The 19,925-nt window shown below is 34.1% G+C and overlaps 2 protein-coding genes across 8 annotated transcripts in view; one reads left to right on the forward strand and one right to left on the reverse strand.

Moving 5' to 3' along the window:
* ASPH (aspartate beta-hydroxylase) overlaps positions 1-15,325 on the forward strand; it is a 263,106-nt gene extending 247,781 nt beyond the window's left edge. For 2 of the 7 annotated variants that reach the window (XM_074207741.1, XM_074207744.1), the window contains one exon: positions 11,151-15,323. In XM_074207741.1, the coding sequence (XP_074063842.1) occupies positions 11,151-11,301 (151 nt within the window). In that variant the 3' untranslated portion in view covers positions 11,302-15,323. Of the gene's footprint in view, positions 1-11,150 lie in introns of all 7 variants that reach the window. The other 5 variants (XM_074207742.1, XM_074207743.1, XM_074207745.1 and 2 more) reach the window with 5 other exon arrangements.
* CLVS1 (clavesin 1) overlaps positions 15,208-19,925 on the reverse strand; it is a 166,544-nt gene continuing 161,826 nt past the window's right edge. Inside the window, exon 5 of the mRNA XM_074207752.1 lies at positions 15,208-15,625. Coding sequence (XP_074063853.1) covers positions 15,538-15,625 — 88 coding nt within the window. The 3' untranslated portion in view covers positions 15,208-15,537. The remainder of the gene's footprint in view (positions 15,626-19,925) is intronic.

The following is a 19,925-nucleotide window of genomic DNA, read 5'->3' on the forward strand; positions in this document are numbered from 1 at the left end:
TGGCAACTATAAGGAGGATAGATTGAAAAGGAGAAAGACTGGAAGCAGGGATACTGATCTAGAACCAACTGCATTTGTCTAGGCAAGAGGATCTACTCCAATATAATGGCTTTGTGAGGGGGAGACAGATTGAGGATTTTGTATTGTACCCTAGAGCAGGGATATGAGATAAGAGAGTGATGAGTGAGTCGGAGCCAAACTTTACTTCTCTGATTGCCAAGGATTAAGCAAAGGTGTATAAACTCAACCCTTCACAATAAGAGGTGAAGATTGGCTTTGCCTCACCTGCCCGCCTCATGGTATGTCCCTGTCCTCGAGGCAGTTGAGAATCATTGACAAATTTTGAGTAGAGGAGTAACACATCTTTAAGGAATATAAATTTGGCAGTTATGTGGAGGATGGATTAGATAGAGAAGCAAGTAGATACAGGGATACCAATTTTAAGAGACTATTATAGTATTACCCTCTACAGATATATAAAATTTTGGAAAATGAGCACATTCAGAGGTAAAAGAGAAAATTAGTTTAATTTTTAATCCATTGAACTTGATAGGCACTTGGGATATTTCTGTAGTGTCCAGTAGGCAACTGATGATGGAGGACACTTCCAAGATTAAAAGAGAAATTAGAACTTGAACTGCACTAAGATTTTTGGGAAACACTGTATAGATGTGAGAATTATCCACTTAATAATTATACTTGAACCTGTGATATTTGAGGAGATCATCATGATAGAAGGCAGAAAAGGAAGAGAGGAGGGGACCAGGACAGATCCTTGGGGGACACTCATTAGTTTAGTGAATTCCTCTTTTTCTGAATTCCTCCAATACTTAATTCCGATCTCCCACACAATGTCACCTTTTATTATAAACTGACTTGTATTATTTCTTTTTGATTCATATGTATTCATCTTGTCTCCCCTGCTAAATTATAAATTCCTTCTCTTCCTTTTCTGTCCCATTCACATAGTAGGTGATCAGTAAATACCTATTGGATTCTATGGTAAGTGGAAATAACTTCAGCTTCAAACAGTTTTTGAAAAAATAATCAAATTGGACATATATCCTTACAAGAGATAAGGGTTGTAAATTCCACTCTAACCCTGCCACTCACAAAGATTGTAACAAAAAACAAAAATTATAAAAATTTATGCTTTTCATTACTCAGGTCATACTTTGTTAAAATATGACTAGTTTATGAGGAGCTATTGCTAAAGAAATAATTTTAAGAAATTATACTGTGCAAAAAATTAGAAGTAATGTTAATGATCATTGTGCTTGTTTCATATTGTGTCATTGGGAGCATGTATATGAAAAAATGCTAAAACACCCTCTTCATGTTAAAGCCAGTAATAAACATTAGTGAGCATTACCATCCATCATCATCGTCATCATTCATTGTGATGTATTTAATTAACACTGTGCCATCCATTGTGTTGTTATACTTATTATTAAGGATGATCTTTGCATATACTTTATGATGGGGAAAATCCCCTTATTTTAAGAGAATATTATCCATAATATAAATCAAATTCAGTTAATATTTACTGAGAAGAACTGCAGACTGTCAGAATGAGACAGCATATTTATCCCTATCCAAGGATGGTAGAAAGGGATTCGAAATCCAGAAATTTCTTGCTGTTTTTCTTGAAATGGAATTGGTATCAGAACACATATATAGAGGAATCAGTTGTCCTTTTACTCGGTAAAAGGGAGCCGTTTTTTCAAAGCTCCTCAAAGATCTAAATTGTGGGCAATTTGTAGCAATTCGTAGATTGGAATTCTCAGGTAGTAATAATCTGATTGCTATTTCTTCAGAGGTGATAGGAGTCCTGCAGGCTTATGACTCATTTAAATATTCCATCTCCACAGTCCACATCACTGCAAATATTAAGTGCATATCTTTTATTGACTGAGAAGCACATAAGTTTCCCCATATTTTATTTCCATAAATAAAAATAGTCTTTTTGAATATTTACCTATTGAAATTGGCAGAAGATTAGAAACAGCAGCTGAGAAGTCTTTTTCTTCTTGGCTGGGGAGTTGTATTCAAATTCAGAGTTATCACCAACTGCTCACTGTATACTCTGACTCATGTAAAATAAATTTATGATCTCCAGTTTCAGTCCAATGAAGTTGAATCTGTTGATCCTCATGCCACTAACACATCTGAATTTAATTGTCACCTTAATTGACTGTAGATGTAGAAGCTGTGAAAGCTAGCCTTGAATAATTCTAGGAAGGAAATCATCATTCTATTTCTGTAAAAAGCTCCCTCCAAAAATATGATTAAAACATGTTAATAGACTGAGCTATAAATTTACACCTCCCCTGTATGTTCAGTATTTCTGCCTGTAGAAATGTCATTCTAAACTGTCCAGGTCAAAGTATTATATGGCTAAAAAGCAAAACACTGCCATTATGTTAGTGACAAAATCAGGGAAAATTAAAAATATAATAATTTGTATAATTTTTACTGATGTTTTTAGCTTTACATCTCATAAATTTCAACCTTCCCCTACTCAGATTCAGATTCTCTCTCTCTCTCTCTCTCTCTCTCTCTCTCTCTCTCTCTCTCTCTCTCTCTCTCTCTCTCTCCCTCCCTCCCTCCCTCCCTCCCTCCCTCCCTCCCTTCAGATTAAATGTTCTCATGTGACAAAGAAAAACAATTAAGTTAAGTTATCCTATACAGTGATTACAGTTGGCAGAATATACAACATTCTGTCCTGATACTTTCCTCCCTATCTCTTTTACATGAGGAGGGAGGTATGTTTCATTAGATAAAGAAACTCTGCTTCCTTCTCTTACTTTCATTAGCTTTTCAGTTATTCAGTTTGACTCCTTTTTAGGGTGATCATTTTGTCGCATTGCTGTAGTTATGTGTATTGTTTTCTTGGTTCTGATTATTTCACTATGTATAAATTTTTATTAATCCACATATTAATAATTTCTTATTATATAGTATTATTCTATTCATTAATAATCATAGGATTTTTCAAACACAGTATTCTTCTAAATATATTGGTATATAATAGATCTCTCTGTCTTTGACTTCCTTGGGTAACATACATTTTATAGTTGTTTTAAATGATTTTTCTTTTTTTGGGGAGCATGGGGGTATTATATTAGTACTATATAGAAATGCTATTGATTTTGTAAATCATACTTACTCAAGCTATTAATCATACCATTTAGTTTCTACCTCATTGTCACCTGTAGATAGTAATAATTTTCTGCCCATTTTGCCAATCTTTAAATCTTTTATTTTATCATCTTACTATAACTCTCATTTCTAGAATGATTTCAGAGGAACAATTTTTTCTACTCTGTTTTCCTACTAATTTGTCTTTTTATTTGATTTATCTAGTTCTGAGCGATGAATATTGGCATCTCATACTATTATTATTCTACTATCTGTGTCTTTTAGCATTTTCCCTATCTTTTCTATTAAGAACTTAACCTCTAGGCCATTTGGGGCCTATATAATTAATGTTGTTTTTCTTTTCATAATCTATAATACTTTAAGCATAATGTAACTGTGCTATTTGTTTTGATTGACTTTATATATTTTTATATTTCTCCTGAGATAGAGTTCCATTGTCTATATTTTTAGACTCACCTAAAGCATGATATATTTTGTTCCTTGCTGTAATTTTTATTCTATGAGTATGTCTATTTTGTGTGTGTATAGATGTATATGTATATCTATGTATTTTTATATACATTTGTATATAACAATTTTTTAGTTTTGTTTCTTATCCATTTCTTTATTTCTTTTTCTTAGGTAATTTGATCCCCTTCACATTAGGGCTATAATTACTATATTTTTTCAATTAATAATGTCTGTTTTTTACATCTTTCAAGTAAATATTTGTTTATATTTAAATCTGGTCCTTTTCCCCTTCTTTTCTACCCATTCCTATACTACAAAAACTTCTATTTATTTGGTGCAGGTATTTTTGTTGTTTCTTGTAGAGTTTTAGGTGGGTTTTTTGGTGGATGTTTTTCCCTTTCCATCTCAAGTTAGAGTGAAATAAATCATCTCCCCTGTTTTTCTTTTATCAATTTCTCTGAAGTATATGGTCATTTCTCTTTCTCATTCAAATTTTGTCTGTTCTTTACGGCCAGTCCTCAAGCATTGTTATACACCTTCTCTAGCCTTACTGCAAGTTCTTTCAGAACCCAGGGTTTTGAATTTCATTTTTCTCTTAAATTGAAAGTAATCCATTGGAACACTGCCACAGGAAGACTGTGCTACTATGGTCAGCTACTGTGTTCCACCCTTTTATCAGTCCTACTCTTTGAGGCTCCAAGATTCCTTCTACATTATATATTTTTTTCAGTCTTTAGGCTGATCTCTGGGACCTGGCTATATAATGTTTAAAGGAGAATCTCCCAGGATACTACTGACAGGGTATTCTGAACATAGGTTTACATTTATGCCTCTTCTCCATTACAGAAATTTCCTTCATTTGGAATTATTTATTCCACAGTCTTGTTTAGTTATCAAAGAATATTGCTAGTAGTCATTTTGTTGACTTTGTACAGCAGCCAAGAAGATAGAATAAATTTCATAATTTTAGAATCTTATTGTGCAAAGTCATAAATAACTAAAATCATTTTGTGTCTATACTTGCTTCTTTACTTTTCCCTGAAGTTTCAGACATTGGCTATGTTCCATGAGAAGTCCTAGCATCTGCTGCCATACTGACATAGCAGTCACCACAGCCTCTCTCATTGGAGCCCAGAATTTGCCTATTTTGACTAATTTGCAACATTTGTGCATGAGTGTGTGTAGGTTTACTGATTGTAAACTTTTCCTTTCTCTTACACCTTCAGAATTTGATAAAATAGAAACTATAAGAAAGTTTGTCATATGCATATATAAGGAGAAAACCTCATCTAAAAATAAAATGAATAGCTATAACCTTTTTTTATCTTGAAGCACTTGCTATAGTAAGGGGTGGTATAAAAACTAAATACAATAGAACCAATATTCATCATATACTTTTTGGTGCTGAGCTTTATTTATTTTCATTTCAGGGCTTTCTGCTTTGACTTTTATGTTGATTTTAATTACTTGTGATGGTTAACATATTATTTTTATTATATAGTAAAGCTTGCTTTCCTAGTTCTTCCTACTTTGTTTTTGGATCAGTTTATATAAATCTTCCTGTGTATATCTGTATTCTTCACATTAATACTTTTTTATAGCACCGATGTTCTCTATTACTTTCATGTACAACAATTTGGCCATTCCCCAGTCAACAGACTTTATTATTTTTTTGTTTCCAATTTTTTCCTATTACAAAAATTAATAGCAGTTGGGGAGGGAAGAATGTTTCTATAAATATTTTCTTGCATATAGTACCTTTCTGTTTTCCATGATAAATATGCCTAGCATTGAGATCTTCAGGACAAAGGGCCTGGCGAGTTTACTTATTTTCTTAGCATTCTTTCTACTTGCTTTTCAGAATGCTTGGACTAATTCACATCTCTAATAATAATTTATTTGTGAAACTGCCTATATACGACCATTCCATATTGACTATTCCAATTTGTTTTTATTCTTTGTTTGCAACCTGTGAGGTGAAACCTCAGAGCTGTTTTAATTTGTATTTCTCATATTATTGAAGATTTTGAAGTAATTTTCCACTTGGTTGTAAATAGTTTGTAATTATTATTTTGAGAATTGTTTATGTATAACTTTTAGCCACTTGCCACTGAATAATAACTTATAGTTCACACTTATGTTTATTTTCTAATCCTGGAAATCAAACTCTTAAAAGAGACAGCATGGGATAATGATAGAGAGCTGACTTCAGAATCATTAAGACTAATGTTCAAATCCTGCTGCTGACCTTTGGCAAGTTAGTTAGTCATTCAGTATTCAGACCAAGACTATAAATGTGAGAGAAGTTGTCAAACTACTACCATTGGTGGAATAAGTTGCTCATCAGGATCACCCTACACTAATGAAGTCACAAGCCCATTTGTTATCTGAAAAAACCTTTATCAGAGATATTTGGCAGAAAGTTACTTTTTTCCCTGATCAAACTGATATTCTTTTGTTAATTGCCTTGATTTTGTTGGTGCAATTTTTCCAATGCAATATAATCAACATTTTCATTTTTTTCTTTTATGATTACTTTATCTCTTAGTAATTCTCCTTATCATAGTCATGTAACATACCTTATAGTAAGTCTCGCATTTTTTTTACATGATGGGATTTTTAATATTTGAGTCATGTCTCCATATTTAGCCTTTTGTGGCATCTATTTTCTTTTTTAAAAAATGACATATGGGGTTTTTAAATAGGTTTTTTGGGGCAAGACAACATGGTTAAATGACTTGCCCAAGATCAGTCAGTAGATATGAAGTGTGTGAGGCCAGATTTGAACTCAAATCTTCCTGACTTCAAGATTGGCTCTCTAAACACTGCCCCATTATTATGCAGTGTAAGTTGAAGATGGGAAATTCTATTCCCCTTTATTCCTACTTTGTTTTTTCTATTATTTCCTTGAGGATTTAGATCTTTACTTACTCCAATGATCTTTGTTAATACTTTATTTAGCTCTATGAAGTAACCTCTTGGTTCTTTGATTGGCATTACTTTAATTATTTAAATTAATGTAGTTACTATCATCATTTTCATTATATTAAAACAGCACAGTCATGAATCATTGCTATGCCTCCAGTTATTTAAGGTTTATTTTATTTTAGGAGGGATTTAATGATTATATTTATATAAGTATTATGTATACCTTGATATAATAACTCAAAATATTTACTATATTTAATCTTTTCATTATATCTTCCTAGATTTTGTTATTCCTAGATATAATAGTGATATTTTTAGTTTTCTTTTAAGTCTACTTTGTGAAATATTCCCCCCCTCAATTCAACATTTATTAAGTATATACTTTGAAATACATAAGTGTGTTATGAGCATAGATAAGATATAGGCTCAACTAACATAGTTTATTAACTAAGGTATAAGAAATTTAAAAACTCAATCACAGCACACAATTTCAGATCAAGTGCTCTGATAGCTAAGAAGATAACAATTGCAGATAGCAAAATGGGAGAGGAAGGCCTCATGAGAATCAGAACTGATGGTTATGTTCCACTAGCTAGCCCCAAAAGTTTGTTTTATCCAAAGTGTCAATGGTTCTTTGAAACTAAGGTTTCTATAAAGAAATAATATGATTTTTTAGGTGAATTTGGACAGGCTTTTAATTTAGGATGCTACCATTAGCTGATATAACTGAAGTGAGGACAGGGACTTTGGGTCATGAGTACCTAAGGGAAACTAAGAGGGTGACAGTCTAAGCCTATGACTGACAGTGAACTCCAGTAAAGTGGTACTGTTGAGGCTTTGTCTGTAGGTGAGGAATTATAGGAGTTGCTGACTATGAATCATGCAGAAAAAATATTTGTGGTTTAGAGTGATGAAAACATAATTCAGATCTCATCTCTGCCACTTATTAGCAGTTTGACCTTAAATAATTGTCTTTATATGTCTGGGCTTTGTCTTACTCATCTACAAAATGAAAGGATTATCCTTTGCATTTCCTTCTATGCCTGTGATATTATTTGTCATCCTGGGGTCTGTTTCCAATTCTACTACTGACTGAAGCTGCATCTATAGACATGAACCACTCTTTGAGCCTCGTTTTTTTCTTTACAAAATAAATAGAAAATACCTAATTGTTTTTAATATACTATAAAACATTATTTAAATGATTATTAACATACTTTTTTTGCAAAGTTTTTTGGGTGACAGACTGTCTAAACACCTGGTATCATTACTTAGGATTATCATTATTATTATTATCATTATCATTATCATTATTATCAATGTTAATTGAACAACAAAATTTTATTATCAAATTTATTATCAAGTAGAAGTATTTCCAGTCTTTATAATTATTGAAATTTGATAAAACAATTTTATAATGTTGCATAATCTTGGGAGTAAATTTTCTGCCATCATTTTACAAACCATGGTAGATTTTTTTTTTCTAAATACATGAAAAGCCTAAATCATCCTTGGTGGGTTCAGAATCCTGCTTGAGACCTTATGTGTATTTGCTTCTATGTAAGTTGCTGGGAAAGATTCCCAGGAAAACTCCTTTCCAATATATTTCATGAACTCTTTTATCTAAAGGGGCTCTTTCCATGTCATAATTTGAAAGTTAACTTAATCATATCTAAGAAGCTTTTTTCAGATACTAAGTGGTCTGAAAAATATTTATTTGCATTTCAATGATAGCCTTTATTTTTAGGCAAGAAGGGGTATAATAGACCTTTGACACCTTTATGATTGCTTTTGTTGTATAAAGCCCTCTTGCTTTCCCATGCTGGTGATAGATGAACCTCTGTTTTAACCTCTCAGCCACTTTAGTCAGGCCTTTAGATGAATTTTATTGTCTTGTGCTTTTATCTTTTTGTCTAGTAAGTGCTGCACTTTGGGGTGTTTGCAAATCTGGCTTCATCTGATAATTGATGAAGATTTAATTTTTTTTTCAATTTAAGCTTTTAAAAGATATCCACGCCCAAAGCAAGGGAATTGAGTCTATGAGGCAATGTCAGAAGTTTACAAAGGGCAGATTCAAATCAAATGGAACAAATGGTGTAAAACAGTTTTCATGATCCTAAAAACAATAAAATAAATCTCAAAACCACATTGATGGTATATTTGATTTGTCTTACTTTCCCTGGGAATGGAACTGTGTGTAAAACTGATTCACACCTCAATGGTTTTCTCCTCTCAATGCTTAGTCTTCCATTTGTCTTAATCTCTCTTTAAAGTTTTAAACTGGAGTTCCTACAAAATAAATAAGTAAACAAATAAATTTTAAAGATAGAAAACTACCCACCTTCTTGGGCAATGTTTGGTTCTCTTCTATATTCAATAAGCAGGAGTCAGGGGTCAAGACATGTAGCTGGTGGTGATTCTCCCACCACCATTTCTCACCATAATTGCTTCCTTTCTGTGTTTTTTCCTCCACCTTTATTTTTCTTTTCCCTTTCTTTTCCCCTTTCTTTTTTTTCCTATTTTTTTCCTATTTTCCTATTTTCTGTTCTCAAATTCTCATTTGTACAAGTACAAAGTAGAGATGAACTTAAAATGGAAAGTGATAATAACATTTTTGCATATGGTTAATATAGGCTTATATTTTGCTTATTGTGAGTTTTTTATTTTTATTAATTGAAGTAGGAGAAAGAGAAAATGCTTGTTAATTAAAATTTTTGATTTAATTTAGAAAAAAGTACAGTCTAGAAGAAGAAATTTGAATGATTTAGAGGTGCCCAAACGAAATTAGTGAACAGAATGACCATTTCCATAAAAGCAAATTTAATCTAAAACTATGGCAAGGTAGGCAGGGTGCCCAGAAAGTGGAAGGTGATATTCTTACTATTTTTCTTTTTACTCCAACCACACCTTGAGTATTATATTTAGTTTTGGATGCCATATTTCAGAAAAGATGTTACTAATTTGGAGTAGTTAGGTAGCACAGAGGTCAGAGTACTGGGCCTGGAGTCTGAGTTTAAATCTGACTTGAAACAAGTAGTTGTGTGATCCTCACCAAATCACTTAACTCTCTTCACCTCATTTTCCTTATCTGTAAATGAGAAGAAAGAAATCAATCCAGTATCTTTGCCAAGAAAACCTCAAGGGATCACAAAAAGTCTGACACAGATGAAATGACTGAGCAACAACAATAACAACTCTGCTAATTTAGAGACCAGAAAAGAGTGCTCTGAGAGGTGAAAGCCTTTAAGATGAAATTAGGCTATAGGACAATCAGTTGAAGGAACTCGGAATATTTAGCATTAGAGAAGGGAAGGTTTGAAGAGGGATAAAGGGAGCTGTCTTTAAGTATCTGAATGACTGTGGAAAAAGGATTAGAACATCATCAGGAAAGGAATGAAAATAGCAGAGAGGCAGTTTAGGCTTGATATCATAAACACAGCTATATAAATGTTTAAAGGGTTATATGTGGAGGTAATGAATTCTCTTTTACTGCATTCCTTCAGATGAAAGTTGGATGAATATTTTGTGGGAGGTATTCTTTTTCAGGTTCTGGTTGATTATCCAAGGACCCTTACAACTCAGAGGTTCTCTGGCTCTGACATTCTCCAGCAAAGTACTCTGGAGGTTAAGCCCACGTTCACACAGCTAGTAAGGCTCAGCCAGATCTCAATCCTAGGTCTCTTTTCTCCAAATTCCATTCTCTTTCTTTCCATATCAAAATGAGTTTTCTCCTCTCTCCATCTCCAATTACTTCTTTTTTTTTCAATTACTTCTTGATTATAAAATATAAAGTAAAATATTTAGGTTAACATTAAAATTGCTTTGTATTTCCTAAACATATGTATATCAGTTACTGATGGGGAGACAACACAATAATGAATGACTGTTCTTAATTTTTAAATTTAAATTTAAATTAAAAATTTTTTAATTTTAAAAAATCTCCTATGTGGATGACAGTGGCATAAAGAACAAGAGTTTCTAAATATGGCTATGTTCTGAACACAAAACAATGGCTAGGAAACACCTGGTCTTACTGTTGCTATGTTTTGCAAAAGAATAATAATCTTTTTAATGCTTACTTTTTTGTACAGTGGTACTTTTCCCAAATGGAATAACATGATGTGACTGTCCTTTGAAAAGGATAATCCTTTGCCTATGAAAAAACCAGGAAGGATGCCAGAGAGCTTTCACAAAAAGCCATCAGTCATATGATTATTCATAGGAAAATTATGCACTTTATGGAGCCCCAGCAACCAATTTTAACCCTTTGCTGACTAATATCGCCAATAGAAAAGATTTAGTTTTTAAAATGTTTCCAAGATATATCAAAATCTCAAAACACCTTCTGCTCTAATTTCTGTAGTTCATTCATCTATAATTCTGAATTTTCTGTAGTTTCTTCCTCTATAATTCTTATTGAATAGTTTCAATGAGAATTAATGTTTATAATGAAAAACTATTGATGGATCATCAAAGATATTAAATTGTACTTTTGATAATCAAAATTCATTTTCAAAAATCCATAAGTGCTATGGTAGGTAAGCCAGAATTTATCCAGATACTTGCATATCAAAAGATATTATAGCAAATGACTTGTTTTTCTATTACAGGATTTGGGAAGAAGGGAAGGTGCTTATCTTTGATGACTCCTTTGAACATGAGGTGTGGCAGGATGCAACTTCCCTGCGGCTGATCTTCATTGTGGATGTGTGGCACCCAGAGCTGACCCCTCAGCAGAGGCGAAGTCTACCAGCCATTTAACTGGAGGCTCGGAACACAAATGAGGGAGGCTCTTAATGTCTGTTTTTATCTGCGTGGATATGTAGACAGAACCATAAGCACTGAAGCTTTCAATGCTTCTACTTGAATTGCAGCCTCAAAAATGTTAGCCTGCTCAGGTTTAGAAGACACTGAAGGAATGGTTGTCAACTCTAGCTCCTTTAGAAATTGTCCTCCTCCTTCCATGCTGCTCTGATGCTGACACGAAAGTGAAAATATGAGACCTTTTATTTTACCAACCAAAGATTTTGTCCCTAGAATAGGTTTGTCGGTATGCCTTGATAGGAAATAAATGTAGATAATGTGAATGGATGGTTACCATTTTGTAATTTTAAAATGTAATTGTATTTTTCTATTAAGCTAGCCATAGAGCATTTATTTTTATGAACCACTACATTCTTTTCTTTCATTTTTACAAGCTGTATAATGGCTTTGTTTCCAACTGTTTAATATTGTTGTTTTTGGTACTCTATCAAAATGAGTTGTCCTCTGCTTTAGTAATTTCTTTTACTATAAAGAAACTGGTGTGAGAGTAAAGATGTTACTTTTCCTATTGTGATAGAGAAGAAAAGATAAATAGCATTAGCTCTGTCTAAAAATTCCATGAAAATAACCTTTTTTATCAGTTTTATTTTCCTTCTCCCTGGAGGCCTGATATCTGACTAGCACCCTCTGTGTTGACAGTAGAGACAAACTAAGTAGGTGATTTATTGCCCTGAAGAAAAAATTTATCTTTGAAAAACTATGTCTCATAATTTGAAATTGATCCTTATAAAAGCCCCATATAATTTTCATATATGCCAAGAATTAGATATTTTTAAGGAAAAAAAATTTTCATAATAAAACTTTCTATCTCCTAAGATTAGGCAGATGCTTACTGAAGGAATGGATCTAGGTTCTGTAGGTCTTGACACCTTTAGCAATCAGGGTTCAAGACCTGCCCTATCTTTACAGTATTATCCCATGCAGAGGATGAGTGGATGCTCCTCTGATACTTTGTAGGATTCCTGCTACATTTTTCATGGATAAATTTTTGATAGTGTTATTCAGGATGACAGAATGGAAAGGGTAATTACTGCAAATAGGAAAATGCTAGGATTTTTGTTACATTTTGGAGTATCATAGGAATTTTTTTCTTTAAAACAATTGGAAACACTCAACTTCTTGCCTTAGAACAAAATTACTACATAAAATGAAAAGAAATGCCTTAAAAAATAAGCATCAGATTTAAATGAGTGAATTTTTAATAATGTACATTACAAAGAAATAAAAGAATGATGTCTATAGATGAGCAAATCTTAAGGAACTTAAATTTTGATTTTTTTTTCAAAAACCAAATAATAAAGAAATGTATTTTCTTATTAAAAATGTGATGATAATCACACACTGAAAAAAATCACTTCATGGGCCAAGATGAACAAAAATCTTTATTAAATGCCACATTTCATATATTTTTTTTTTATAAACTTGAGTGCCTGGTGGGAAAGTTAACTAGAATAGTCTTTTCATTCCAGGAACAATCTAGGTAACTTCTGACTCGCTTTTTTTAGTTATCTTCCAATATTGAAACTACTTGTATTTCTTCTGTCTGAAGAGCACAGGTTCTACTGGAGCAGCACTGGGGAGCTTTTAAACCCTTTTCCTTGGGAAAAAAGTCACAACTAGAATGCATAGGTTGACTATACTGTATGGGGAACTTTATGTGGTGGTTCCTGTATAGTTGCTTCCATTTCTAAACCAGGTATTTTGTGATGTTTTTTGGGTGGGGGGAGGTGGGCTGGTGGAGACCAGCACATTACAGGTGTGGAATAGAGAATTAAGAGAAACAGCACCTTCAAAATAATGACTACTATCAAGAAAAAAGTCATTTTTGTCCTTCAATATTTATTTAACAAGGGGAAGTGATTCAACAAAGAAGGACGATACAATTCTCATGTAATAGTAACTAACATTCATGTCAATTCTTGTTGAATTTGGTTTCTGTTTGTAAATCTATTGCATACATGTACAGAAAATCCAAATGAGAAAACACACATGGGAATGTTCATTTTACATTCATGTCATGAGATTTGGAGAGAAACAGATTAACAAGCCAACTCATGTTAACTTAGGTCACTATGATATGTTTTGAATCAATTCACTAAATCAAGACTTTGAGACTGCCAACTTGATGGGCAGATGTCTTTTCTTCTGTTTTAAAACATAGCACTAATTGGCTTCAATGACAATTTAAAAACTCGGATCCAGTAATTGTCACATATATAAACTCAAGCAATTAAAATGGCTCCCTGATTTTTTTTTCTTCTTCATCTCTCTACATAATTGTATAAAAAAAGTCATTGGGTCACAGTACAAATGAAGATATTTCAGCATGTGATTAGGAGTGCCTGCCCAAAAGTAACTGGTTTTATTTATACACCTCTACATTGGCAGAGTGGCTGTATTTTAATTTCATTTTCTACATCAATTTTTTTTTGCAAAAAATAAAAATAGTAACCACATTTTTTAGCACTTTATAAAGTTTCCAAAGCTCTTCACAGACTTTGTTTCATTTGAGCTTCATAGCAACCCTGCAAGGGAAGCTACTGCAGGTGTTACTTGCCCCATTTTAGATATGAGGAAATCGAGGTTCAGAAAGGTAAATTGACTTGCCCAAGGTCACACAGCTAGTAATTGTCAGAGGTGGGTTTTGAACCCAGTTTTGAAATTTTTACAAGATTGAGCCAGAACACATAAACAATACCCATTTTTGTACCAGTAGCAATAACTGGTATGCTACAGATCCAAACGTTAATACATTTTAATGATTTTTTCCAGTAAAGAAAAAAGTAGTAAGCACTAATTTCAATTGGAAATTACCATATTCTACTGAATTATGTCTTCCCTGTGATTTGTTCAGCTTGAAACTTTTGCCCTCCCTTCACTTAAACTATTACTGTACTGCTTCTCATTAACTGAAATATCTTCTGTTTGACACATGACACTAAATAATGGTACAAATAATAAATGACAGTCTTTGTGGAGCAGGTGGCTGAAGAGAAAAAGATGCCTAAAACCATAACTGTAAAATTGATTTAGGGAAACAAACGCATGGCACAAAATCATTTCTTACAGGTTTTCTTTTATTTTATCTCTATGTCCATTTCAGTGAATGGGTAGGATTGATTTTTCAAAAACAAATAAAGCAGTGAGCTGATCTTTGGCATTTCAGTCCTGCATTTCTGTTCTGCTCTTTTGTTTAGAGTGCATGCCCATTTAGTCATTTATTAATTCATTTGAGGAAGTATTCCTCCTCAATTGAATGTCTGCTTTCTCTAGTAATCACCAGACTCACACCCTCTGTCTACAACCTCTAACTGCTGTTAGGAGGGAAGGGGTTAAATGGTTCCATAGTGTTTTCCTTAAGTGTCATGACCTAAATGAAACAATCTGAATAGCTCCATTAATCACTAAAAAAATGTTTCCAATAGGATTCCCCTTTATACAGATACAGACAGAGTAATGGACTCTAGAATTGCCTATGGAAAATAACATCATAAAAGTGAAATAATTGTCTTCCCAAATTGTGTGTGTCTGCTGCCCTTGTGATGTAATATGGTTTTAGACTGGATACAAAAGTTCAGAAAAGTGTTAGCCGAGTATCAAAATAATTAAACTATAAGTAGCCAGAGTTTTATGAACATGTTCTCAGGATGAACAATTCAATGCTGGTGGTGAGGTTAAAGAAAAAATTCAATGAGAATGAAAATTATTGCAAATGCTATTGTCTCATGGCTTTGCACTATACTGAACCTGAAAATCGTATCTATATGGTTTAATTTGGATATATGTTGCTTCAAAAAGCACTCACTTTTCCCAATATGATATGTGAGGAAAAAGTATCCACAATGTAATTTATATATGTAAGCAAGGAATTAATAAGTCCAACCCTTTTTGTTCCTTTTAATATCATAAATGTAAAATAAAAATTGAAAAAAAATTTCTGGTTTAATTGATGTCTTGCTTCATTCTTGTATCCTTCACTGAAAAAGAAATCCCTCTGGTCTTTGTTTAACTTTGGCTGCTCAGACAGATGGCTGGTGACGATCGTTATTGTCAACAGAAGTGGAGGACCTTTTGTCAAGCAAGATATGTGCCTGTGGGGATCGGTTAAGCATGTGCTTCATAGGTGACTGGTGCCACTGAAGGCTGCTATGATGTATTTTAGTGACTCAGAATTCAGTCCAGAGCCAGCAGTGGTTGGGTGTTTTCATTCTCTCCCTTTTCCTCATGTTTCAGTGTCCCAGCTTCCACGACAGACTGAGACCTGTAAAGGGTGTTTAAGGGGGTATTGGGGAGGAGGGAAACAATAAAAAGATTGACTATTAATTACTTATTAGTTGCTTTCTTCTGACAAATTGAAACAATTATACTTTTCTAGGTAATCATATTTGCATTATAAAATGTGTTTTTTGTTTTTACTTTTTGGTCTGGACCTGTGATTTCAACAATTTGGGGAATTTGCTAGTGTAGAAACCCCCTTGATTACCAACTGTCTATAATTTACAGTTTGTGAGAGCTGCAATTACAGTCAGTAGGTATCAGAGGTACATCTTGAATCCAGGTTTTCCAGACCCCAGGGCCATCCTTCTGTCTGACAGAGCAGGTTTCACCTCATAAAGCCTACAGCTGCAAAATACATACTGATCATTTTAATGTTGATGTTTCATTGTAGCATGGCAGTAACCTGAGAGTCTCCTTGACTGCCCAGCTGTTTGTGTTGGTCTGATAATGAATTGTGCTTCTGAGGGCCAAAACTAAGTTCAGATAGGACAATCACCCATTGGTTGGCCAGCAACGATTTTTTTTTTATTAAATCACAGTTTAATGAAGAAAACACTGCACTGAACAGTTCCAAATAGAGGGTCTGAGCCAGAAACTCAGTCTCTCTGACCCTCATTGTTCTCATTTGACAAACAAATGGGTAAACTTGACAGTCAATAATAATATAATAATAATAATAATAATAATAATAATATAATGTTTGTCCTTCACTTCCAAAGAAGACCACAACATCAGGGAAAGTGATTTCATGACAAGTACATGAATTGGATTTGAGTGAGGAGACTGTGCTAAAGTCATCAGTCTCACTTTCTCCTCCAGAGCCATCTGGGTCCAATGGCCAGATATGAAACAAGACGATTGAAGGTGACCCTGAATGTGAGGCAATCAAGGTGTGTGCCCAAGGTCACATAGCTTACGTGTCAGTGGCTGGATTCGAACTTCTGTCCTCCTGACTTCAAGGCCACTGCTTTATCCATTGCATTACCTAGCTGCCCTGATAGTCACTAAAGACCCTTCTTAGACATCACCATAATGGCATTTAAGCCCCTATTAATATGTGCCACTCACTGTGCTAACTAAAGGCTTTACAAATAGGAGCTTGTTTGATCTTCACAACAACCCTTTGAAGGAAGGTGTTATTATTCCCATTTTATAGTTGAGAAAACTGATGAAAACAGACCACACAGTTAAGAAGTGGTCTGAGGCCCAATTTGAACTGAGATTTCCCCAAATCCACTCTTCATTGCACTTCACTCTCTCTCTAAAATTTATTAACTCAGCATTTTGAGTTACATAGATTTAAGCACTTAGATTGTTATACAATATTTTCAAGAGCTAGGCAGACCATTTCATTCTCCAGATAATTTCTAACTTCTGGTTTATCTTCTCTTGGAGTAGTACTAATTTCCTCCTCTGTGTTCATAATAAGAATTTGAATTGAAATAATTTTTTAGCTTTGGCACATCCTAAAATTTCAACAATCATAAGCATTGAATAAGTGCTAACCAAATAAAAATAATTCCTTCAGGTCCTCATGGAAATCGTAGCTCTGTAGTGACTCCAGTGGGCAAAATTCACAATTTAAAATCATACTCATAAGTAACCTTGGATTTCACTGAAATGATACATATGCTACAAATTCCAATCCATGTGAAAGAGTGTGAATATCACTTGAGATGAAACCATTGTAAGTTTTTAAAATAAAGGGGATACAAATAATAATAGCCCATGTTTATATAGCCCTTTGAAGTTTACAAATTACTTCCAGCAAACCCTCCCCTCTATCACTTCCCCCATACCACAGTGGTACCAGAATTATTCCCATCTTATAGGTGAGGACATTGAGGTATAGAAAGAGTCAAAATTATATAGCAGCATCAGAACTCAAACACAAGACAGCTGACTCCTAAGACTAATGTTAATTTCACTGCACTGTATTATCCACCAGAGGGCACCAATTTTTTTTTTCTTGGTTACATGTAAATTGAGAATCATCAATCAGATTTGTAGTTGGGAGATGCCTTATAATCCAGGTTCATCTTACAGATGAGGGAGCAACAATGAGGTCCAGAGACAATATGGGTTCAGTCTTTACCACTTATGCTCACTGTGACTGAACTCTGTTCCTTCTATAAAATAAAAATGTGGGCTTAGATGACTTATAAAAATCTCTTTCAGTTCTAAATCTGTTCCTACAAATCTTACAAAAAGTTTTCCCAGGTTCATAGAGGTAAAGCAGGAAGTGATAGAATCAGGATTTGAATCCAGGTTTTCCAACTTCAAATCCAGGGCTCTTGAAGTTAGGATGCTGCCATCTATGTTTATTTTTGCCCCAATTGGAATAGGAAGAAAGAAAGTAGGAGGAAAGTAGAACAAAAAGTGAAAAAATTGGTAACTATTTCTAACAAATGCTATTTGTCGATATTTCATGGCTAACAAAATAAAATTAATAGTCTTTATCTAAATCCCTTCCCTTGAGATTTTTGAACAATCTGCATATAATGACTGACCTTTACACATCCTTAGTTTTTAACAACATAAATAATCGCCAAAATACAAGAATTCCACTACCCAATATTTCCAGAGAAACTAAAATGTACTTTCTCTGTTTTCATGGAGAATTTGCATCTGTTTGTGACATGGCAAATGATGGAACACTGAAGAGATGCTTACATTATTCCCACAGTTTTCCCTGCTATTTATTTGGCAATCGCTGCTGGAAATCTCTGAGTTCTCATATGGTGCAAGTCCAAATAAAAACAGACTTTCACTACAGGCAGACCAAATTGATTTACAGTGGAAGATTCCAAAGCAATAACCTGAAATAACCTAGCCTTATGTATAAGGTATCCTAGTGATGAATAAATGACTTGCCTCTATAATGGTTTTACAAAAACCATAGCAGGATGACAACTAATCTTTTTAAGTGCCTACTATGTGCACAGCCCTGTTAAGCATTGAGGATATAAAAACAAGAAAAGAGTCATATTCTACAGAAGCATGAGACACTTGAGAAAAGCTGATAAAGCACATCAGTACAGTCATTCAACCATCACAGACAAAATGAGGGGGTTGAATTAGAAAGCTCCTAAAGTCCCTTCTAGCTCTAAATCTATCATCCCATGAACCCAAGTTGAGAGAGTTAGCAAAATGGGTCTATGCACTCTCGGACTATGGAGGGAAAAGTCTGGATTAAAGGAACTGGGAAAGGAGGAATGTTTGTGTATCAGCCACTGTTAAAATCTTGAAGCATTATCACATTTAATCCTTATCAGTCCTGGGAGGTAGATGCTTTTGCTATCCCTATTTTACAGTTGAGGAAATAAGGCTGACAGGATAAGAAACTTGTTCAGGGTTACAGTTGGAGTCTCAGGCAGGATTTGAACTCAGGTCTTTGTGACTACAGGAACAATGCTCCTTGAATTGTACTACCTAATTTTGCCTTAAGAAAAAGGAGAGATACCCAGTAGGAGGAAAAAGGGCAAGAATCTATACATCTTAACCTGACTACACTTTTTTCAAACTGCCATCATACCATTTTTTCAAATATATCTCCCTATGTAATCATGGCATTCACTCTGTCAACAAAAAAATTTGAAACAAGAAGTAGCCTGTAGAGTCCAATAGCTGGTGCTGCAAGGTAGGGAATCTAATAAAGGAAGTCATTTCCCTCCATAGAGCAAAATGGAAATTGTAACAGCCCTGAAGTAGGACAACATGCTGATCCATAACTACAGTGGAGTCACTGGAGTTTTGCTGTCTGCCTCCCATGACCAAGGGGCACACTTTACAAGTCCAGATGCATCTTGTGTCTCAAATAAATTGATACTCCTGTGACTCAATCATTGCAACTTGACTCTCTTCTCTATGCCCAATCCACAACAAACCTCTTCCAGGGCTCAGGAAAATAAATTTCTCTGAAAAGTGGACTGACTCTTCAGCCACAGTTAAACTAGCTCTAACCCCTCTGCATTGCCCAACTTTCCTCTTTACCACCTCTGTTCATTGTACTACAATGACAATGATTAGAGAAATCCAAGAGCCTTTGGAATAAGCAGCACTCCAAATTACTGCCCATGCTTTGAATATGATTATTTTCCTCTTATATTAATAGCAGTTATATTCCCTTCCTATTTCCTTATTCAAAAACCAGTCCCTGGGGTCAGCTAGGTGGCAGTGAATAGCACACTGACCCTGGAGTCAGGAGGACCTGAGTTCAAATTTGAACTTAGACACTTAATAACTACCTAGCTGTGTGACCTTGAGCATTGCCTTGAAAAACA

The sequence above is a fragment of the Macrotis lagotis genome, chromosome X (assembly GCF_037893015.1).
Source record: "Macrotis lagotis isolate mMagLag1 chromosome X, bilby.v1.9.chrom.fasta, whole genome shotgun sequence".
Lineage (NCBI taxonomy): Eukaryota > Metazoa > Chordata > Mammalia > Peramelemorphia > Peramelidae > Macrotis > Macrotis lagotis.